The sequence below is a fragment of the Macrobrachium nipponense genome, chromosome 12 (genome assembly GCF_015104395.2).
Source record: "Macrobrachium nipponense isolate FS-2020 chromosome 12, ASM1510439v2, whole genome shotgun sequence".
Taxonomy (NCBI): domain Eukaryota; kingdom Metazoa; phylum Arthropoda; class Malacostraca; order Decapoda; family Palaemonidae; genus Macrobrachium; species Macrobrachium nipponense.
Window position 1 is genome coordinate 19,537,968 of NC_087205.1, and position 19,157 is coordinate 19,557,124.

Below are 19,157 nucleotides of genomic sequence, written 5' to 3' on the forward strand. Positions count from 1 at the left end.
GGCATATCCCATATCCTTTTTATTTCTATTTTCAGATCTTGATACTTATCCATTTTTTCCCTCTCTTTCTCTTCAACTCTGGTGTCCCATGGTATTGCGACATCAATGAGTGATACTTTCTTCTTGACTTTGTCAATCAACGTCACGTCTGGTCTATTTGCACGTATCACTATATCTGTTCTGATACCATAGTCCCAGAGGATCTTTGCCTGATCATTTTTTATCACTCCCTCAGATTGGTGCTCGTACCACTTATTATTGCAAGGTACCTAATGTTTCTTGCACAGGCTCCAGTGGAGGACTTTTGCCACTGAATCATGCCTCTTTTTGTACTGGTTCTGAGCAAGTGCCGGGCATTCGTTTGCTACGTGGCTTATGGCTTCATTTTTCGTATTGCTCTTCCTACATATGGGAGAGATGTTATTTCCATCTATCGTTCTTTGAACATATCTGGTTCTTAGGGCCTGATCTTGTGCCGCTATCACTCCCTCAGTTTCCTTCTTGGGCTCTCCCCTCTGTAGCCATTGCCTTGTGTCATCGCTGGCTAGTTCTTTAGTCTGTCTCGTGTATTGTCCGTGCATTGGTTTGTTGCGCCAGTCCTCTGTTCTGTTTGTCATTCTTCTGTCTGTATATTTCTGGGTCTTCGTCTACTTTTATTAGTCCTTCTTCCCATGCACTCTTTAGCCACTCGTCTTCACTGGTTTTCAGATATTGCCCCATGCAGTGCTCTGTTCTCTATGTTGACGCAGTCCTCTATACTTAGTAGTCCTCTCCCTCCTTCCTTTCGTGTTATGTATAGTCTCCGTATTTGCTCTTGGGTGTAGTGCTTTGTGTATTGCCATATGTTTCCTGGTTTTCTGATCTATACTGCGGAGTTCTGCCTTCGTCCATTCCACTATTCCTGCGCTGTATCTGATTACTGGCACTGCCCATGTGTTTATGGCTTTTATCATATTTCCGCCGTTGAGTTTTGACTTGAGTATCGCCTTGAGTCTCTGCATATATTCTTTCCTGATCGTGTCCTTCATCTCTTGGTGTTTTATATCCCCCCCTTCCATTATTCCCAGATATTTGTATCCAGTCTCATCTATGTGTTTGATGCTGCTCCTATCTGGTAGCTTTATCCCTTCAGTTCTCGTTACTTTGCTTTTTTGTATGTTGACTAAGGCGCATTTTTCTATTCCAAACTCCATCCTGATGTCCCCAGATGCAATCCTTACAGTCTAGATTAGGGTATCTATTTCCTTGATGCTCTTACCATACAGCTTGATGGCGTCCATGAACATCAGATGGTCGATTTTGTTGCCTCTTTTCTTGAGTTGGTACCCGGCATCCATCTTCTGTAGTACTTTTGTCATGGGAATCATGGCTACTACGAAGAGTAGTGGGGAAAGTGAGTTGCCCTGGAAGATCCCTCTCCTGATATTAACCTCTGCTAGTCTTATTCCAGAGCTTGTAAGTATTGTATTCCAGTTGCGCATTGTATTTTTAAGGAAGCTGATGGCGTTATCCTCTGCCCCTTATATTTTCAGGCATTCTATTAGCCATGTGTGTGGTATCATGTCGAAGGCTTTCTTATAGTCTATCCATACCATGCTTAGGTTGGTTTTCCTTCTCCTACTGTTCTTCATTACCATTTTGTCTATCAGGAGCTGGTCTTTTGTGCCCCTACACTTCCTTCTGCAGCCTTTCTGTTGGTGGGGGATGGTGTTTGTCTCCTCTAGGTAGTTGTATAGCCTTTCACTGATGATACCTGTTAGTAACTTCCACATTATTGGTAGGCAGGTGATAGGCCTGTAGTTACTGGCTATATTTCTTCTTCTTCTTCTTCTTCTTCTTCTTCTTCTTCTTCTTCTTCTTCTTCTTCTTCTTCTTATTCTTATTATTATTATTATTATTATTATATTATTATTATTATTATTATTATTATTGTTATTATTATTATTATTATTATTATTATTATTACTATATTATTATTATTATTCAAAAGATAACCGTATTCATATGGAAAAAGCCCAAAGGGGCCATTGACTTGAAATTCAAGCTCCCAAGCAAGAGAAATAAGAGAAGGTAAAGGGAAATACAGAAAGGGTACATACCACTTATTATCAAAGAAAATGAATTAACACACTAATAAATAGATAAAAATGTGTTACCATTCAAGGAGGGTACTAATGCATTGCATCTTCGCTTGGACTTTCCAATTGCACAACATCCTCATGGAGACTGTTCCTCGGTAGCCTACACCGGTGTAAGAAATAAAGCACTTCTTGAGCTGAGAAGTTCAACAGCGAGGCATATTTACTGCATATTGGTGGAGATGCTGTCCAGCTAATCTGGTTGCTCTCAGGGATCAATTGTGAATGAGAAAGATATCCATTGGAATACATAAGTTACGAAATCCAATGAATGGAGCGCTGAATCCTTTATCTAACAGTAGGTTCGCGGTGATGCAGGTGTTCGGTTTTAGAGTCCGTCCTGCAAGCGTTTGATAGCCTAAAGTGGCCTCAAATAAATGTGTATTATTCTTAATGCTCATAGGTTCCATGATCTGCTCGGTAATGACCACATATAATAAGAAGCGTTGCATGTGACTTGAATTTAATCTCATTTTCTACACGTCATGTCAATCAGGATAACTTTTTTTTTCTGCTGGTGGAATAACATATATATATATATATATATATATATATATATATATATATATATATATATATATATATCTAGAGTTAAACAAATAAGCCTAACATGAGAACGATACACTTCTGACAGTCTCTAGGACGAATCATTGAGGAGAAAGTTTAACGAACACCGCTAGCATTCTGGTGCAAGCTGCAGTCGTACTACTAGGCAAAAGGCCATATTGAATCATATTTGCATACAAATTCATATAAAGGTATATAGTTGTCTATGCGCCTCATTTACTCTAGTTACTTGCAAATAGCGGCAGATATAGCTTGTTCAGTGACCTGAATGTTTTAGTTAGAATTGGCAAACGGACGATTTGAGGAAAAGCCTTTTGAAGTGTCACCTTTCTTTGCACTTTATAAAGCAGCGTATCGAAGAGGCTTGCTCACTGCAATAATCTGATATCATTAAATGGTGTAACAGCTGTCAACTTCAGAGTTCCTAAAACAATTTTTTTACGAGTGATTAACTGATCAATGGCTATAAAGTCTTCCAAACAACGGCTTGTTATTTTTACGCGAGAAAAATGTGTAATTAAATCAATCTTGGTCGTAACCTGAAGAACAACGAGTATTTTATCTTGTTGGTGAACGCACTCGGATATTAAAACTATGCAAGCCTTCCATATTTTGACGGTGTCTCAAACCATGGAGCAACCGAATGAATTACGTAAACTGGCGTGACAACGACTGTGGTCAGTCATGCTACAACCACCGGTGCGGAAAAATTCATTTCAATAATCTGCAACGACTGATTTGCCACAGTATAGCTAGTTTTTGCCGTTCTCATGGCGAAGATTGCATCTCTCTCTCTCTCTCTCTCTCTCTCTCTCCGACCACGTCATCAGTCCACTACCACTCTCGTCTGTATCACATTGGATTGACTGGTCTATTTTTAATCGTTGCATCAAGATTCGTTTTATCGCTTAATTTTCAATATATTTTTTTACAGGATTTATTTCATCATTTTATAATAGCTAAGTTACTTGTCCTTGTCAGGTAATTTAATCTGTGATGAATAAACGAATATGATATATATATATATATCTATATATATATATTATATATATATATATATATATATATATATATGAAAACATTCTTAAAAATCACAGTAGATACACGTGACTTCATTAAATTAGCGAACACCGCAGGAAATTGATAGGTAAAAATCCAAGCGCTCTCGTCTTTACTGGGACATTGTGAAGGAACGAATCGTTACTTGACAATGTCATAGTAAAGACGAAAGCGCTTGGATTTCTGCCTATCATTTTCCTGAGGTATTCGCTATATATATATATATATATATATATATATATATATATATATATATACATACATACAAATATAACATGTACACATATACGGTGCATCTGTATATGTCAGTATTTATATGTGTGTACACACGTATCGTATACACATATGGGACACATGACCAGATGACCCCTCCCCTTAAATCTGCCACTGCACGCAGCACATGTATACGGAAATATTCAGTAGTATATATATATATATAGATATATATATATATATATATATATATATATGAATACATTAACTAGGCATCACAGCCTAGTTTATTCGAAATCGTTAAAACCAGTGGCCTCTAGCTTTAAAGAAAAGGTTGAGGGAAACTTCAAAATAAATACATAAATAGATGTATAATAAATAAATAAAATAAATAAAAATATATGTATGCAACAGACAGTGTTCTCCCACTTCAGTATTAGAAGCTAAGGAACGTAGAATGCCGACGTCTGATTTTGAAATGACATAAACCGGTTTGTATGAGGTAGTTTGGCAATCGTCTCCGAGCGTCGTAGTTGCTTCGCTGGCAAGAAAATGGCCCTTTTCCCACTAAATTCGCTATGTAAATTGTCAGTCTTTTACGTTATGTAAAAGTATTGCTAATAATAATAATAATAATAATAATAATAATAATAATAATAATAATAATAAAAGGATTATTGTATTGGAATTTTGCATCATAAACTGTCAATAATATCGGTAATATCGTCTCCAGTTGTGGAGTTAAATCAATCCTTGGTCGTAAATATATTCAATTAGTTATTCAGGGATAATATGGTTTTACAGATTTTTTATAGGAAAATAACATTTTTATTATTCGAGAATAATAACTGATTACTGACTGAAACCAGCATACAGCGATATAACCAACATCTCTTTCACGACGGTTCAATTTCGTTAAGTCTTCGGCTGTGGTGTGTTGCCTTTATTCTATTTTTAATAATTGCGTAGTCCTGTCACTTGATGAGTGTTGATCACCCTCACAATTTTTAGTTAATTATAAGTAAGGCAAGGCATTTTTTTCCCCACGAGAATAAAGAACCCACTGTGGTACTTCCACGGGTACTTCATTGTTTTGCGAGTATATATGTATTCAACATTGATAACTTTTTTCCTTTCCAGAAGTTCAATATGCATTACAAGTGCAATAAAGATTGTTTATTTCTTCATTCAGCTTGAGTTTAATGCTAGAAATCGTGTGAAACAAATGAATAAGCAAAATACCTTTTCAACACGCGTTCTTTTAGTTAATGGTTATTTACCCATTATTGAGAAAGGAACCGAAAGAATAGTACTCATCTATATTTGTATTCGGGGAAGAAGATACGCGGTTAATTAATATCATTATCCATAAATTGTACAAATATGGCACCAACTTGATTTAGATTGAGAGATGAAGGAAATACTGAATTTTTAAATGTTTCTGACACTAAGCTATATATATATATATATATATATATATATATATCTATATATATAGTTATATATATATATATATATATATATATATATATATATATATGATGGTATATCCGTGACAAGATCAAACTGCATGGGTTTGTGTGATTCAAGGATAAGTTTGTATTCTGTTCATAGTACCCTCATTGCCTAGGGTCATTTCGTATGACCAAAGTAGCTCTGGGGTGCCTTGGAATGAATTGCTCTGTCGAGTATTACGCTGAACACGTGATTCTTAAATTTCTTTTCCGGATCATCTGCATTTGGAACCTCGTCAATGCACTCTTATTCGAACAACCTCCATTTCTTGCTTGTTAAAAATGGGCTATATGTCTAATTCAGTAGCTAATTCTTTTGCTGACTCTAGAGCCATTTCGCAAACAATCGCACGATAATTAATGAAACTGCGGCAGAGTTCCGAAGAGTTGTTCTGCGTAGTTTTGCTGACATCATTTACTTTGCCTGAGACATCATACCAAACATTCATCATTACTCTTTTGTTACAAGTCTCTGCTTCATGTCGCATTGTAGGATAAGAAACAAGCATTTCTGATAGTTTATGTGCACTGTAGGCATTACTAAAGGTTCTTTGCAGCGTGCCTTTGGCCCCAGCTACAACCACTTTAGTTAACTGCGAGGTTCTCCTCCTGTTACACCTTTTAAACCTTTTACTGTTAATTTCAATTTCAACGCTGAATGACCTCATAGATCCCAGTGCTTCGCCTTTGGCCTATAAATTCTATATTCAGCTCATCTCAGCTCAGCTCAATAGTTCATAAAGAGCCTCTCGGATTCCTTGTCTTTGTCAGTTGTTTTTCAGTTTGTGTTCGATCACCATAACAGAAATATTTAATAATCAGGATCTCGAATATTTTACTACACTCAAGAAATTTAACATTAAACACGAGTCTGAGCTTGAATAATAGTAATAAGTGATACTCATATATATGACTGTAGTCATAATGATAATGCCTTAATGTAGGTGACAGTAGTGATAAAATAACGTGCGTAGTAGAAATTAGCAAGATAGTTTTAACCTGAATAAATACTATCATTATCTGATAGTCAGTAATAATAACTGTTATTGTTGGGGAAGAGATACATTACACGGTTAATATGATAATAGCGTTGGGAAATGCAAAAAGTAACAACTTCCATACATTCTTAACTTGAAGCATAACCCTAATCTACAGCTGATCCTCCTAAGTTTCGTGTGTATATGAGAGAGAGAGAGAGAGAGAGAGAGAGAGAGAGAGAGAGAGAGAGAGAGAGAGAGAGAGAGAGAGAGAGAGAGAGAGCTTACATAAAATAGCCAGCAGCGTTAATGGAACACTCAGAAAATAAAGGCTCTCTGTGTGACGGACCTCGAGCCTTGTTACGCACTCAGGTTTTTCCTCAAGGACAACAGTGCCATTCATACACTCAAACAGGGCATCCAGTTCATCGTCTCGGGTGCCCAAAATACAGAAAAAAAAGAAAACATAATGCAGATCTCTCTCACGCTTCTCTTACTACTGCTACAGCAGAAGATTTAGTACAACTTCTCCGCTCGTACTAGCTTTGACGGCGTCGTCAACTTTGCACCAAGTCGAGATATACTGCAACAACTCTTCGTCAACGGCCTTTTAGGATGACACCCACTCTCGTGTGGCTTTTACTTAGTTTGCTTTCGCCAAGCAGCCTTGCTCAGAGCGATGATGGCATGGCAGAAGTTATAACTCACCTAAGGACATTAACAGAAATGATTTCTGGACAGAAAACGGAGCTTATCTCGAAGTTCGAAGGTAACTCGCCGGGAATGTGGTTCGTGGTGCTGCTTGCCCTTTTGAGTGTTTCTGATAGTGTCGCGCGAGATAATCTTTTAATGAATAAGAAAAAAGGAAACTATCCATTTCATTTGAGTTTATCTACATCATATGAGAATGCGAAGAAAGTGAGATACGCGAAAACACTGTCAATTCTACAAGTCAAACACAGATGTAAGGACTTTGATATAACGTAACACAAATGATTAATTTTTTTAAGGACTGGGGACGAAACACTGAACTGACTTTGGTTTGTGTGCGCTAAAAAATGTGAAAAACTATGAAGAAAAAACTAAGAATCTGAGACTTGTACAGGTCAAACGTTAACGCACACACACACACACACACACACACACACACACACATATATATATATATATTATATATATATATATATAGATATATATATATATATATATATATATACATATATTGTGTTACAAAGCTTTTAAAATAGCATCATGGGAACATCTTTCGTTAAAACTTTAACTTTAGTCTTGAGTTTAGACTAAGGTGTTATAATATAGCACTATAACTGGTTCACTTAAGGTAGATTCTTGGATGAGCGCTATGCTGACGAGACGTTTGTTTGGCGGCAGCTGATTGGCTGGTACCGGGAGGTAGGCAGCTCCCAGCCAATCAGCGGCCGCCAAACCAACGTCTCGTAGGGATAGGGCTCACCCAAGAATCTACCTTAAGTGAACCAGCTGTAGTGACGACAACGTAACCTAACCAAACATAGCGTAGCTCTTAGCCCACTAAGTAATATGAACAAAAATTACTTCGCCCTTTCATTTAGACTCATTTCAACATGGCTAACTCACCTAACTCTTTAATCTCACGTATCTTGTTTCTCTTTATTTCAGAAATTAAAGAAGAGGTCAAACAGGAAGTAACAGGAATGATAAACGGTAAGTTCTCATAAAGGTTTTTCTTCAGCCTGCTGTTATGACTCTCGTTGTTAAAACCAAATTTATGACCATTTCAGTTCTCTTGTTTTTTTTTATTGGTTTTTGGGATTTAAACAAACAAAACACTATGTTATATTATATATTCTTGTAATATGAGCATATATCAATTCACGATTTACAGCGTGACTATTGGCGTCTAGTTAAATCATGAACAATTTAAGAAATTGCACGGTGGTCTAGGATAACTCATACCGGATCATATAGCCTAGCTTGTTGTAGGTTTATAGTCCAATTCCCAGTTCTCTCCATTTGATTCTTAATTTCAGGCCACGAGAAAAATGAAAATTAGTTCCCGTTATGTTCCATCTGGTGACATCGGTAATGATTTAGAATTTACAATGTTTTTGAGTGTGTAGTCATGAAAAATGATAATGAGCTGAATGAATTAAATGCGGAAGCAAAGTTTATATTCAATGTTTCACCAACTTTATCGAGTTGCAATTTTCCTCTAGTATTATTTATATATCTACATCTTGGACTAACCCTCTCAAACAACTGTGCATTTTTCTGCATGGTTCTGTTTTGCAGTAGAACCCCTCTCTCTCTCTCTCTCTCTCTCTCTCTCTCTCTCTCTCTCTCTCTCTCTCTCTCTCTCTCTCTCCTGCGTTGTTATCTTAACCTTTGGGTGATAAGACAGGTCATAGCTGGTTCCTTTCTGCTTTCCTCTTTTTCAAAGGTAAATGAATAAACGGAATACTTTACTTTTCAAAATACACGCACCTACTGTATGTTATATCACATAGGTTCTGTTCATCTCGATGAAATCTTAAAACGTCTATTTTTGCTTGCTCTGAGAGTAAGCCTACAAAATACTTTCTTGTTGTTGTTGTGGGGGTAGGAAGGGTATATGGAAGAGCCTAGATCTGAAAAATGTGTTTCGCGTTGAGTTAAAGATACAGGAATGTTAGGGCAGGATATTTATGATGTATTTATTAGAATGAAAATGTAAAAAATAGATAATTTGCATATTGAACAGTGGAGAAAAATTATTTCTAATAAAATATAGCATATTTATTTCAGTTTTCGTGGGTGAAACAAGGCTCTGCTTGACTGTAGATTTTAGCACGTTTCTAATTTACATTAGAAATTAGGAATATACTCTTGCACACATCCTTAGTAAGCTAGAGGTCGGATCACGCCTTGTTACTAAACACACACACACATATATACACACACATTTTATATCATATATATATATATATATATATATATATATATCTATATATATAAAGCCTAACGAGAAAATTGAATATGGATAGACCAAGAATGTATTTTTCTTTTTATTTTTATGTGAGATATTCTCATATTCTTCACTCACAAGACCAGTGGAGAATATAAATATATATTAATATACTACACACACACACACACACACACACACACACACACACACACACACACACATATATATATATATATATATATATATATATATATATATATTGCCATTAGAGAAGGGAATGTTTTTAATATAGTATTCCTTAACTGATACGCTTCCCATTTTCCAATCACAGCAACCAGGAATGATCTGCACACCGTCAACAACGATCTGGCAACAATGCAACGTCTGCTAGACTTAGGTAAGTGGGGTGGCATTTGTTAGTCATCTGATTAGGCGTAACCGAAATGAAAAAAGAAAATTATTATGAACTATAGTGAGGTTTTCTGTGCCACTTTTCTGCTCCATTTATTGTTTTTGCCATTCCTATTTATATTGCATCCACTGTAAAGTTAGGCCTAACGAGAAAAAAGTAGAACGCTTTTGTAAACTAAAGTAAAGTTTTCGGTGCCACTTTTACGCGCCATCTGATGGTGTTGGAGTTTTTCTGAAGGCCATTAATGATCATGTATGTGTTAGCTTATTATTTATCAGATTGTTAATGTATATATTCCTCTACGTTTGCTAGTCACTCGCGTGTCTTTCTGTACATCGATTGTTTGCGTATACAGAACAGTTAACATATCATATCCATAATTGTAGGTTCCAGGTAACATCGTTCTTTAGATATCATTGTTTTCTAGAAGCCTCCAACGATATAGTAAAATGGTAGATGGAAAATTCCATAATTTTCTCCCCTCATATGAAGATTTAGGCATATAGAAACAGTATCATCGTAGTATATAACAGATCATGACAATAGGTACGGCCAGTTGCCAGTAACTGTTAAAAATGTTACATAAACATTTTTGTATGATTTTTACAGTTATCTTTTTGGTAATGAAAATGATGACTTCACAGACGAGTGCATCGATCTGACCCACAACTGTAGCGCTGACGCGACTTGCACTGATACCAGGATTTCCTTCCGGTGCACCTGTAAACCTGGGTTCCAGGGAGATGGATACACCTGTTCAGGTAATAGTGAAAGAGAAGATAAGAGAGGAGAGAGACGAGAGAGAGAGAGCGAGAGAGGAGAGAAGAAGAGAGAGAGAGAGAGAGAGAGAAGAGAGAGAGAGAGAGAGATGGGGTAGCTCTTTGCTCATGGGTTGTGAAGAGCAAATCACACAAATTAGGCCTATGTAATAATAATAATAATAATAATAATAATAATAATAATCAATAATAATAATAATAATAATAATAATAATAAGAATAATAATAATAATAATAATAATGAATAATAATAATAATAATAATAATAATAATAATAAAATAATAATAATAATAATAATAATTAATTGATGAATAAGAAGCAAACTTAAACAATTCTTGAATAAATAGACAATAAGACGTATGAAGCCTTAGATGACATCGGCATTTCATTTCATGCAAAGCATCCGTTAATAAAATTTTTAATATTTCAAGAATATTTCATTAACACTAGGAAAGGCTATGAATCTATTTCAGCACCAACTCTGGTGATTTAAAATTTAGAATGAAATTTGCAAGTTCCAGTATTCCTTTTTTATCTCTTCTATTAGCTTTGTCACATTTCTTTTCCAGAAATTGAAATGAAATAAATAGATAGCCAGATTCAATAAAAATTAGGTAATAAACCAGAGATAAAATACATGATAACTAGTACTGGTTCATGAACATTTCGTTTAGTTCAATATTCCTTTGATAGAGTATTTAAAGTTTTTTTGCAACAGACTGAGACTACAGCTAACCAACGTGAATTAAACTAGTAAAAAAAATATATATATAATAAAAAAAATAGGCTTTGATCCAGAAGGAAAACTTTTTTTTTATTAGTCGGTTTCATTTTGTATTTTGTCTGTAACAAATTAATCTGATACTTTTAAAATATCAGGTTTGTATGTTCGTTAACCGCTAGTTATTTGCAGTGATCGAATTAAGATTGATTTTCTCTCCGAAGATATTGACAGCCTTACTCTTCTCCGTCAATCTCACCACCGACACAACTGAGGTGCCGCTGCAAGGTCTTAATACAAGAGCCGTATCATAGGAAAACGCTACTACTACTACATGAAATTCTACTTAGGAACCGTTTCAAAGACACAATTCTCTTACTACTACTACTTCCATCGCCAGTACATGAACTCTCTTTTCAGAGTCTCTCTTTTTCTTTATAACCTTAACTTACCATGTCTTTCCCTACTCTCCGTGTGTCAACAAGGCTCATTTTCATTCTTCTTCTTCCAGATGTTGACGAGTGTGAAGAAGATGTTTGTGGCTCAAATGCCTCCTGTAACAATTTGATTGGTGACTACAGTTGCGATTGCTACGATGGATTTAGAAAGACAGACAATGGGACTTGTGAAGGTTTTGCATTTTTAATTTTACTATTGTTAAGTTTTCAGTGTTAGGTAATGCTTATCAGTCACTTGATTTTCTTTACCATATTCCAAACAAGTTTTTTCTCTTGGTTACACCAAATTCATCATATTGTAAAAAGAAAAAAAAAACGAAAAATACTGTAGTATCACTAATTTGGACGTCCACTGAGGCCAAAATTAGTTATATTTGATTACTATAAGAAAGCATTGGTGAAGTTTTACGTACGTTCTTAGATGAAGTTTAATTCCTCTTCTTGAGTTTTCATTATTATGTCAATTGGTGGTCCTCATATAAACCACATTTTTAACTTCAGTAAACTTTCGTGAAATCATTTTCCTATTAATGATAAGCAGTTAATGTGTTATGACTACATTCATATGTTCATGATAAATATAAGGTTTCTGGAACATTTCCTTCTTGATGGCAAAAACAAGGACTTCCATAAGAGCTGAAATCTAAACTTGAACCTTGCCTTACATAAACATTTCCTATCTTGACAGACATAGACGAATGTTCCAGTGAGGGCTACAGATGTCACAAGTATGCCGTGTGTGAAAACACCCAGGGGAATTACACCTGTTCCTGTGCCTATTTCAGCGAAGGAGATGGTTCTGACTGTACAGGTGAGATTATCACAACTTATTATTAGCTATCTCGAAAATTACAAGAAGAACACTAGCTTATAATGAAATACTGCTGATTAAGATGCTAAAGTGAATAGATATTAACTTTCTTATTAGTTTATCTGCTTCAATAAATATTCTTCCAGACTATATATTTAAGAAAGAACGGAAACCACATACTGTAGCTAGCCTAGTGACAAGCACTCTCCATAACCATTTTTTTTTTTTTTCGTAAATTAAGCTGGCGCTATGCCAACACGGGTTCCGTAAGGTATAGTACTAACCACCAGCCCAAAACCATTACAGCTAAAGACGATTTGAAGTGCACGGAACCATTTGTGGCTGTCAGGGGAATCGGCTGCATTTACATCCTCGAAGACGAACAGGATTTCAACGAGAGCCGTGACGCCTGTAGGGGACATGGCGGTGATCTTTTCGTGGCCATCAACCCTAAACACTATTTTCGTTTGGCGCAGCATTTCCTCGATACGGACCAAGCAGGTAAACGGATGATCTCTCTCTCTCTCTCTCTCTCATGTCGTAAGTTGTAAATGGCACTTTTACAGATGACAATTCTACGTGATGTAATTAGTTCAAATACAAATGGGATCATTAGTGCGTCGTCTTTTTCAGAATCGAATTTTTACTAATTCTTTGTCAATATCATACCAGAGTTAAACCACTAAAATCTCATAAGGGTTTTGATCCCACGGATCACAATTGTAACTTATCAGGTAAATTACATTTTCTCAAAGGTTAATTATAAGATAAACTGAAACTTGATGAAATTATTGGGATTAGCTGGACACGGAATTGAATTTAATATAGAATTTAGGGCAAAGGCTAAGCACCGGGACCCATGAGATCATTCAGTGCTGAAACGGAAATTGCAGTAAAAGTTTTGAAAGCTGTAACAGGAGGAAAGCCTCTCAGTTGCACAACGAAACAATTGTTAGGAGAAGGCGGAAAGTAAGATGGAAGAAAGAGAATATGAAAGGAGATGCAGTAAAAGAAACAAAAGCGGATGCAGCTAGGGGCCGAAAGTACGCTGCAAAGGACTTTCATTAATGCCTATAGTGCACCGCACGAGGTGCACTGGCGGAAATAACCTCCTACGTAGTACCGTGACACGGGACCGTCAAATAATGCATGCTTCACCTTTAATTTGCGAGGGAACACTGATAGGGGTTTTGAGTGCAGAGTAATTCAAGTGGATTTTAGTGTTGCTTTCGATATAGTAAATCATAAGGAGTGGGTGGATATGTTTTGGGATTACTTCAAGATATCCTTACAGGTAGGCAGCAGCGAGTTGCTGTAGACGGGATTTTTTAATAAACCATGACCTACTGGAGTTCCACAGGGTAGTGTTTTTGGTCCACTGTTATTTTTTAGTGTATAAGGTCGATATGGTTGTTGGCCTGGAAAACCAAATTGTTAAGTAAGCCGATGATGCAACACTTGTGGGTGTACTAGAGCCTCCACTTCTGAGAAATGAAGCTGCCCTCAGCCTATGTCGGGACATGGACCGGATCAGGGAATGGTGTAGTTTGGGGGTTATGTGGCTGAATTCCAGTAAAACAAAAACACCATTGGTTAGCAGATCTCATAAAGATTTCCCAACCTAGCCTCCCCTTCAATGGATGGTACTTTGCTGAATGAGTCAGAAGCTTTAACTATTCTAGGCGTAACTTTTGACTCGCATCTAACTTTTGAGAAACATCTAATGGAAGTTTCAGCAAATGCCGCACGAAAGTTAGGTCTCATATATTTATAACAGTAATAAAATCATTGCAACCTGTTTCAGGTCGTTTGTGTTTCCTTTACCAGAATAGGGTAACCGACCAAATGGTCGTCATGTCACTCGAAATGACCACTTTGTTTCACTCGATATTTAATTGGTGAAACAACAATACAATTACATCTTTAAGCATACCATTCAAAAGATTACGTTTCAATCTTTTCAATGGTATGCTTAAAGATGTAATTGTGTTGTTTCACCAATTAAATGTCGAATGAAAAAAGTGGTAATTCCGAGTGAAATGGTGGCCATTTGTTCGTTTACCCTACTGTTCTCTGGTGTGGATGTCTGCTCCAGCCAGAGATTTATCTCTTAGATATCTCTTTTAATTCAAAAGTTGTATTGAAACATCTTTCACATTCACAATAAATTGATCCCCGATCCCCTTTCCTGCCGAGAACAACCAGATTCGTTGAGCAGCAGCACCAATATGCAGTAATGTGCCTCTCTGTCGAACTTCTCAGTTCCTGAGGTCCTTTAATTCCTCAAGCCGTTGGACTGTGGAACAGACTCCTAGAGGATGTGCAATTGGAACTTCAGTTCCAGCGGAAATGCAGGGCAATAATTACTACCTCAATGCTATTCTTGCATTTTGATACGTTTTTATCTATTTATTAAGTTATATATTTAGTTTTTCTTGTTTAATAATTGGAATCTCTGCTCTATGTATTTCCCTTTACCTCCTCTTCTTCCTAATGAACACCAAAGTCTTTGGAAGCTTGAACTTCAAGTCATTGGCTCCCGTGGGCTTGTTCCATATGAATAGCTTTCATCTTTTGAAAAAAAATGTTAATAATTAATGTCGGTTTCTGGTTTATAGGACGCTCACTCTGAAGACAGTTGCGGGACAGTATACGCATCTAGAATCCTAAAGCCAGGATGACTGCTTATTTGTGTCCAGACTTTTTTTTCTTTTTTTTACGTTAAATGTAATGCTTTCTCGTGCCCTTTCTTTCAACAGACAGTAATAAGTACATGTGGGTAGGCGTCAGGGAAGGCGTATGGTTGAGCGGCAGAAAAGTAGACCCAAGTGAAGAGGCTGAAGGGAACCCGGATATGAATGGCGGGACTTGTAGCTACACGGACGGTGACGCTCGGGAGGGATTCCTCCTGTGGACCCATCCCTGCTACTACGACTGGAAAGCCGTGTGCGAGCAGAAAGTCACGGCGTAAAGCGCTGATTACAGTCGCAGAAAGTCCTGGGATGAAAGGCTGACTTCAGCTTCAGAAAGTCCTGGGGTCAGGGGGTGACAGCTGTTGCATAATGCTCTCATATCCTCTTAGTTTTGAATTTCAGTGATGTCACCAAAAGTCAGTCAAATCGTTTGACAACCTTTCTCAAAGCTGAAAGACTAAATCTGATGTAATTTAGTATTTTTCATCTGTTCTACTTGAGGACAAAATAAAACTAACTTACAATATCTTTTGTTTTCATGTTTTCAGCAGCCCTGATATGACAACAGGTTGGCTTTGTTTCGTTTGAAAGCACTCACATAGCACTACATTGTTTAAAATTATATCACGAAAAGCTTGCTATTGCTAATAAATTACAAACACCACAGTTCCACTCCTTACGGATACGATCATCTAAATAAATCTCATGAACAAGGCAACTTGTAATTCCGCGACGTAAGATATTGCATCAAAATGCTGAAATAAGTTTTTTTCATTCATTCACTCTACTTTCCCTTCGTTGAATTTCAAATGATTTAATGTTTGTTCTCTTTCAGAATTCCAAACAGTAAACGATCCATTGTGGAGTGCAGTCCCCTTCTCAACTGTCAGATTCAACTGAAACCGTAATTTTAAGCGTAACATAAGTGCACCACTAACTTTCCAACTGCAACTTGCACAGTTTATTATTTCTTTCTTGTTACTGGTGCAAATCAAGGAAATCTGAATTTATAGAATCGTGCCGGTTGCAAGACCAGAGGAGGGAGGAGTGTTGATCCTTTAGGAGCGAAGATAAAAAGATAACTGAAACTTGCAACAAACGTAGGCCTAACGGATCTGACATTACAGTCAATGAGTTTTGCGAGGCCCAAATTACCAAGAGAGTATAAATAAAACTTACTCTCGCATTTTATTGTTCCAGTGCCCACAGAGACCTATATTTAGGCCCACCATGTGACTAATTTGCACCATCTGATAAAGGAAATATCTAAAGGCGACACACAAAGGAAAATTTGTAACTTGAACTAGAGGGAGAGCAAAAATTAAGTGAATCGAAATATGAGATGATTATCATAATTATCAAACTTTGGGATAAGATATCATTCTGTTGGTTGTCCGGGTTTCATTGCAATACATTAATTGCCTCTCCTAGAATCCCCAGTTTGTTGCTCTCAATAAGACTCGCGATAAGGATGACGTCATCATTTGAAACCACCTCCTGTCAATTTTTTTGTCATGGGGTTGGGTGTGGGAGTTCGTCTGTATGTGTGTGTTTGTGTAAGAGAGAGAGAGAGAGAGAGAGAGAGAGAGAGAGAGAGAGAGAGAGAGAGAGAGAGAGAGAGAGAGAGAGAGAGGAGGAGAGAGGAGGAGAGGAGAGAGAGAGAGAGAGAGAGAGAGAGAGAGAGAGAGAGAGAGAGAGAGAGCGTGTCATACATGGCTCAATATATTTGTTTCAGGAGTCTTCATTATTGATTAATGTGTGTGTTTTTTTTTAACCTTTACCCACGTTCAACAACAGATTTAACTAAACTTTAGAATATTTGAATCTTTCCTTCTTACTCTTCTTATTTTATCAAATTATCCAGGAGGCCAATTCACCGCATAGCTACTCTCCTCAATTCATTGCTTCACTATCATCATTCTGTTAAAAAGAGAGAATGTCATCATATTATTGAATCACTCATTCAAGTCTTCTGAAGGCAACCAGTAACCATCCCTGAATTTATACATACATTGTATCTGATATATACATATTATCCAGTCATCGTCCTATTAATTTCTGAGTTGGCGTATGACGTGGGAACAGCATATCGCTTAACCAGTCAATATGTATACAACATAGCAACATTATATTACCCGAGTAAAAAGGCATGGATAAATTACACTCGTTTGTTCAATAATAAGACTTAAATTAAGCATAGAATAAAGTAATATGATGAAATGTTCGGTATACTACAACTTTAAAGTGCAATCAAGGCAGACCTATATCTTTTTTCTAATCTTTGTTATTAATTAATATATATGCATTAATTTATATTGATAATTATTTGCTATTAAGGACGTTCAGATCTTTCGACTGATTTTTTTCCTCTGCCCATATTACTTTTTCTGTTCATCCTGCTGTCTATTTTATATATGCACCCTACTTATACTGCGGTTACTTCGCAAATTCTTACGCATATTCATATTAATAATTGTCAAATTCACAGTATCATAATTTCCAGAAAGGCCAGAGCTAAATGTATGGCAGTATTACAAACCATTCAAAGTTCTAATGACAAGGAAAACTTTAGTATTAAAATGAAACTATATTAAAAAAAAGTTTGATCCCGCGATTTTCACATTTATTGTGGTTAATAATTTACAAGAAGCGTCTTATCTATAAATATTTATATTACATTCTTTTCCATCGTTTTAGTAAACAATGAAGCCGCATATATTACGTGAACAATAGCCCCACTCATGGACACGCATATCTTTTTAATGTTTTTTTTTTTTTAACTCGTCTTTGGCGTCCTTAGCAACGGCCTTGAGCACTTAGCAACGGTCGCGGGACTGACGTCCGACCGCTACCGCATATCTCAGGTTCTCAGGTGTGCCGATGTTTTCTTGAAGGTGAAGTATTTTCATTTTTTTTTTACTTTTAATTTTTTACTGATATCAAGAGTAACAAAATATTTAGCAAATAAAGTGTATGAAATTAAAAAATATTATTGGAATAGAAGTGTGTTTCCTTTCGGCTAGATGTAAACATGCTTCTGTTGGCTCGTAGGAGGCCTAGCCTATTTGTAAGCCCTTAGGTATACCGGCCAAATATGGTAGATTAGATTTACCTGAGGCTAATTACTTCACCTTTCACGGTCAGTGTCTAGAAGTATGATAAAAGTTGTAGTGGACCAAGGTCAACTACCTATCCTAATCCTCCCATGAAGGATCTCGGTGTGATGAAGCAAACCTATAGCCTAGCTAGGTATTAGCCTAGTAGGTAGCTAGGTAGGCTATGCTAGGTTAACCAAACCATGGTTACCCTGTCCTAGGCCTCGGCTGGAAGTTTATGTTCATAACATAATTTGCGGTGAATGTAGAGTGAGGGGTCACAGCTTATTTGTGGGGGTTGGAAAGTAAATTTCCCCCATCTCCCATGCCAGGTTTGAGAACAGCATCTTAGGGTAGGTTAGGTGCACAACATCCAAGGTCAGCTTAAGTACAATGACCAGATTATTCTGAGGGTGACCTGGGGTATAGCGAGAAGGGTAATCCCCTCCCCTAAAAAAGAAAAAACCAAAAGCATTTCTAGAAAATTGACTGAAAGACGCACTTTCCTGAAGAGCAAAAAACAAATTTAGCTATTAGTATACATTTCACCACTTTTCAGCAGCACTGCACCAGTAATTGTCAGACTCAAAAGGAGGTTGACTAATCCCATCTGATGTCATGATGGGCAGAAAGTATGACTTGGAATCAGAATGCTTCTACGGGAAAGTACGCAGTTCCTTGGACAATGCCACAGGCTGGGACATTTTCTGACCTTTTGGGAATGCCGGGATGGGTGATGTGAAAATAGGAACTTACCCCTGTAAACTGGGATGTC

General features: G+C 36.7%; 2 protein-coding genes across 4 annotated transcripts in view; both read left to right on the forward strand.

Moving 5' to 3' along the window:
- The first annotated feature begins 6,900 nt into the window (after positions 1-6,900).
- Positions 6,901-15,813, forward strand: LOC135224396 (nidogen-1-like). Its single transcript, XM_064263360.1, has 8 exons — positions 6,901-7,237; positions 8,125-8,169; positions 9,744-9,809; positions 10,469-10,585; positions 11,837-11,956; positions 12,472-12,594; positions 12,901-13,095; positions 15,354-15,813. Exons 1-8 carry the CDS (start codon positions 7,084-7,086, stop codon positions 15,563-15,565), a joined length of 1,032 nt encoding a protein of 343 aa, XP_064119430.1. The 5' UTR covers positions 6,901-7,083; the 3' UTR covers positions 15,566-15,813.
- A 2,195-nt stretch (positions 15,814-18,008) lies between these two features.
- Positions 18,009-19,157, forward strand: part of LOC135224397 (glutamine-dependent NAD(+) synthetase-like) — a 141,999-nt gene continuing 140,850 nt past the window's right edge. The window contains exon 1 of one of the 3 annotated variants that reach the window (XM_064263364.1): positions 18,009-18,181. The gene's annotated coding sequence lies outside the window, so the exon portion shown is untranslated. Of the gene's footprint in view, positions 18,182-18,338; positions 18,427-19,157 lie in introns of those variants that run through there. The other 2 variants (XM_064263361.1, XM_064263362.1) reach the window with 2 other exon arrangements.

Excerpts from the sequence above, each read along its gene's own strand:
- LOC135224396 (XM_064263360.1), top strand. The coding sequence starts at position 7,084 with ATGACACCCACTCTCGTGTGGCTTTTACTTAGTTTGCTTTCGCCAAGC. Across the intron at positions 7,238-8,124 it reads GCTTATCTCGAAGTTCGAAG|AAATTAAAGAAGAGGTCAAA; the intron begins GTAACTCGCCGG and ends TCTTTATTTCAG. Across the intron at positions 11,957-12,471 it reads AGACAATGGGACTTGTGAAG|ACATAGACGAATGTTCCAGT; the intron begins GTTTTGCATTTT and ends CTATCTTGACAG.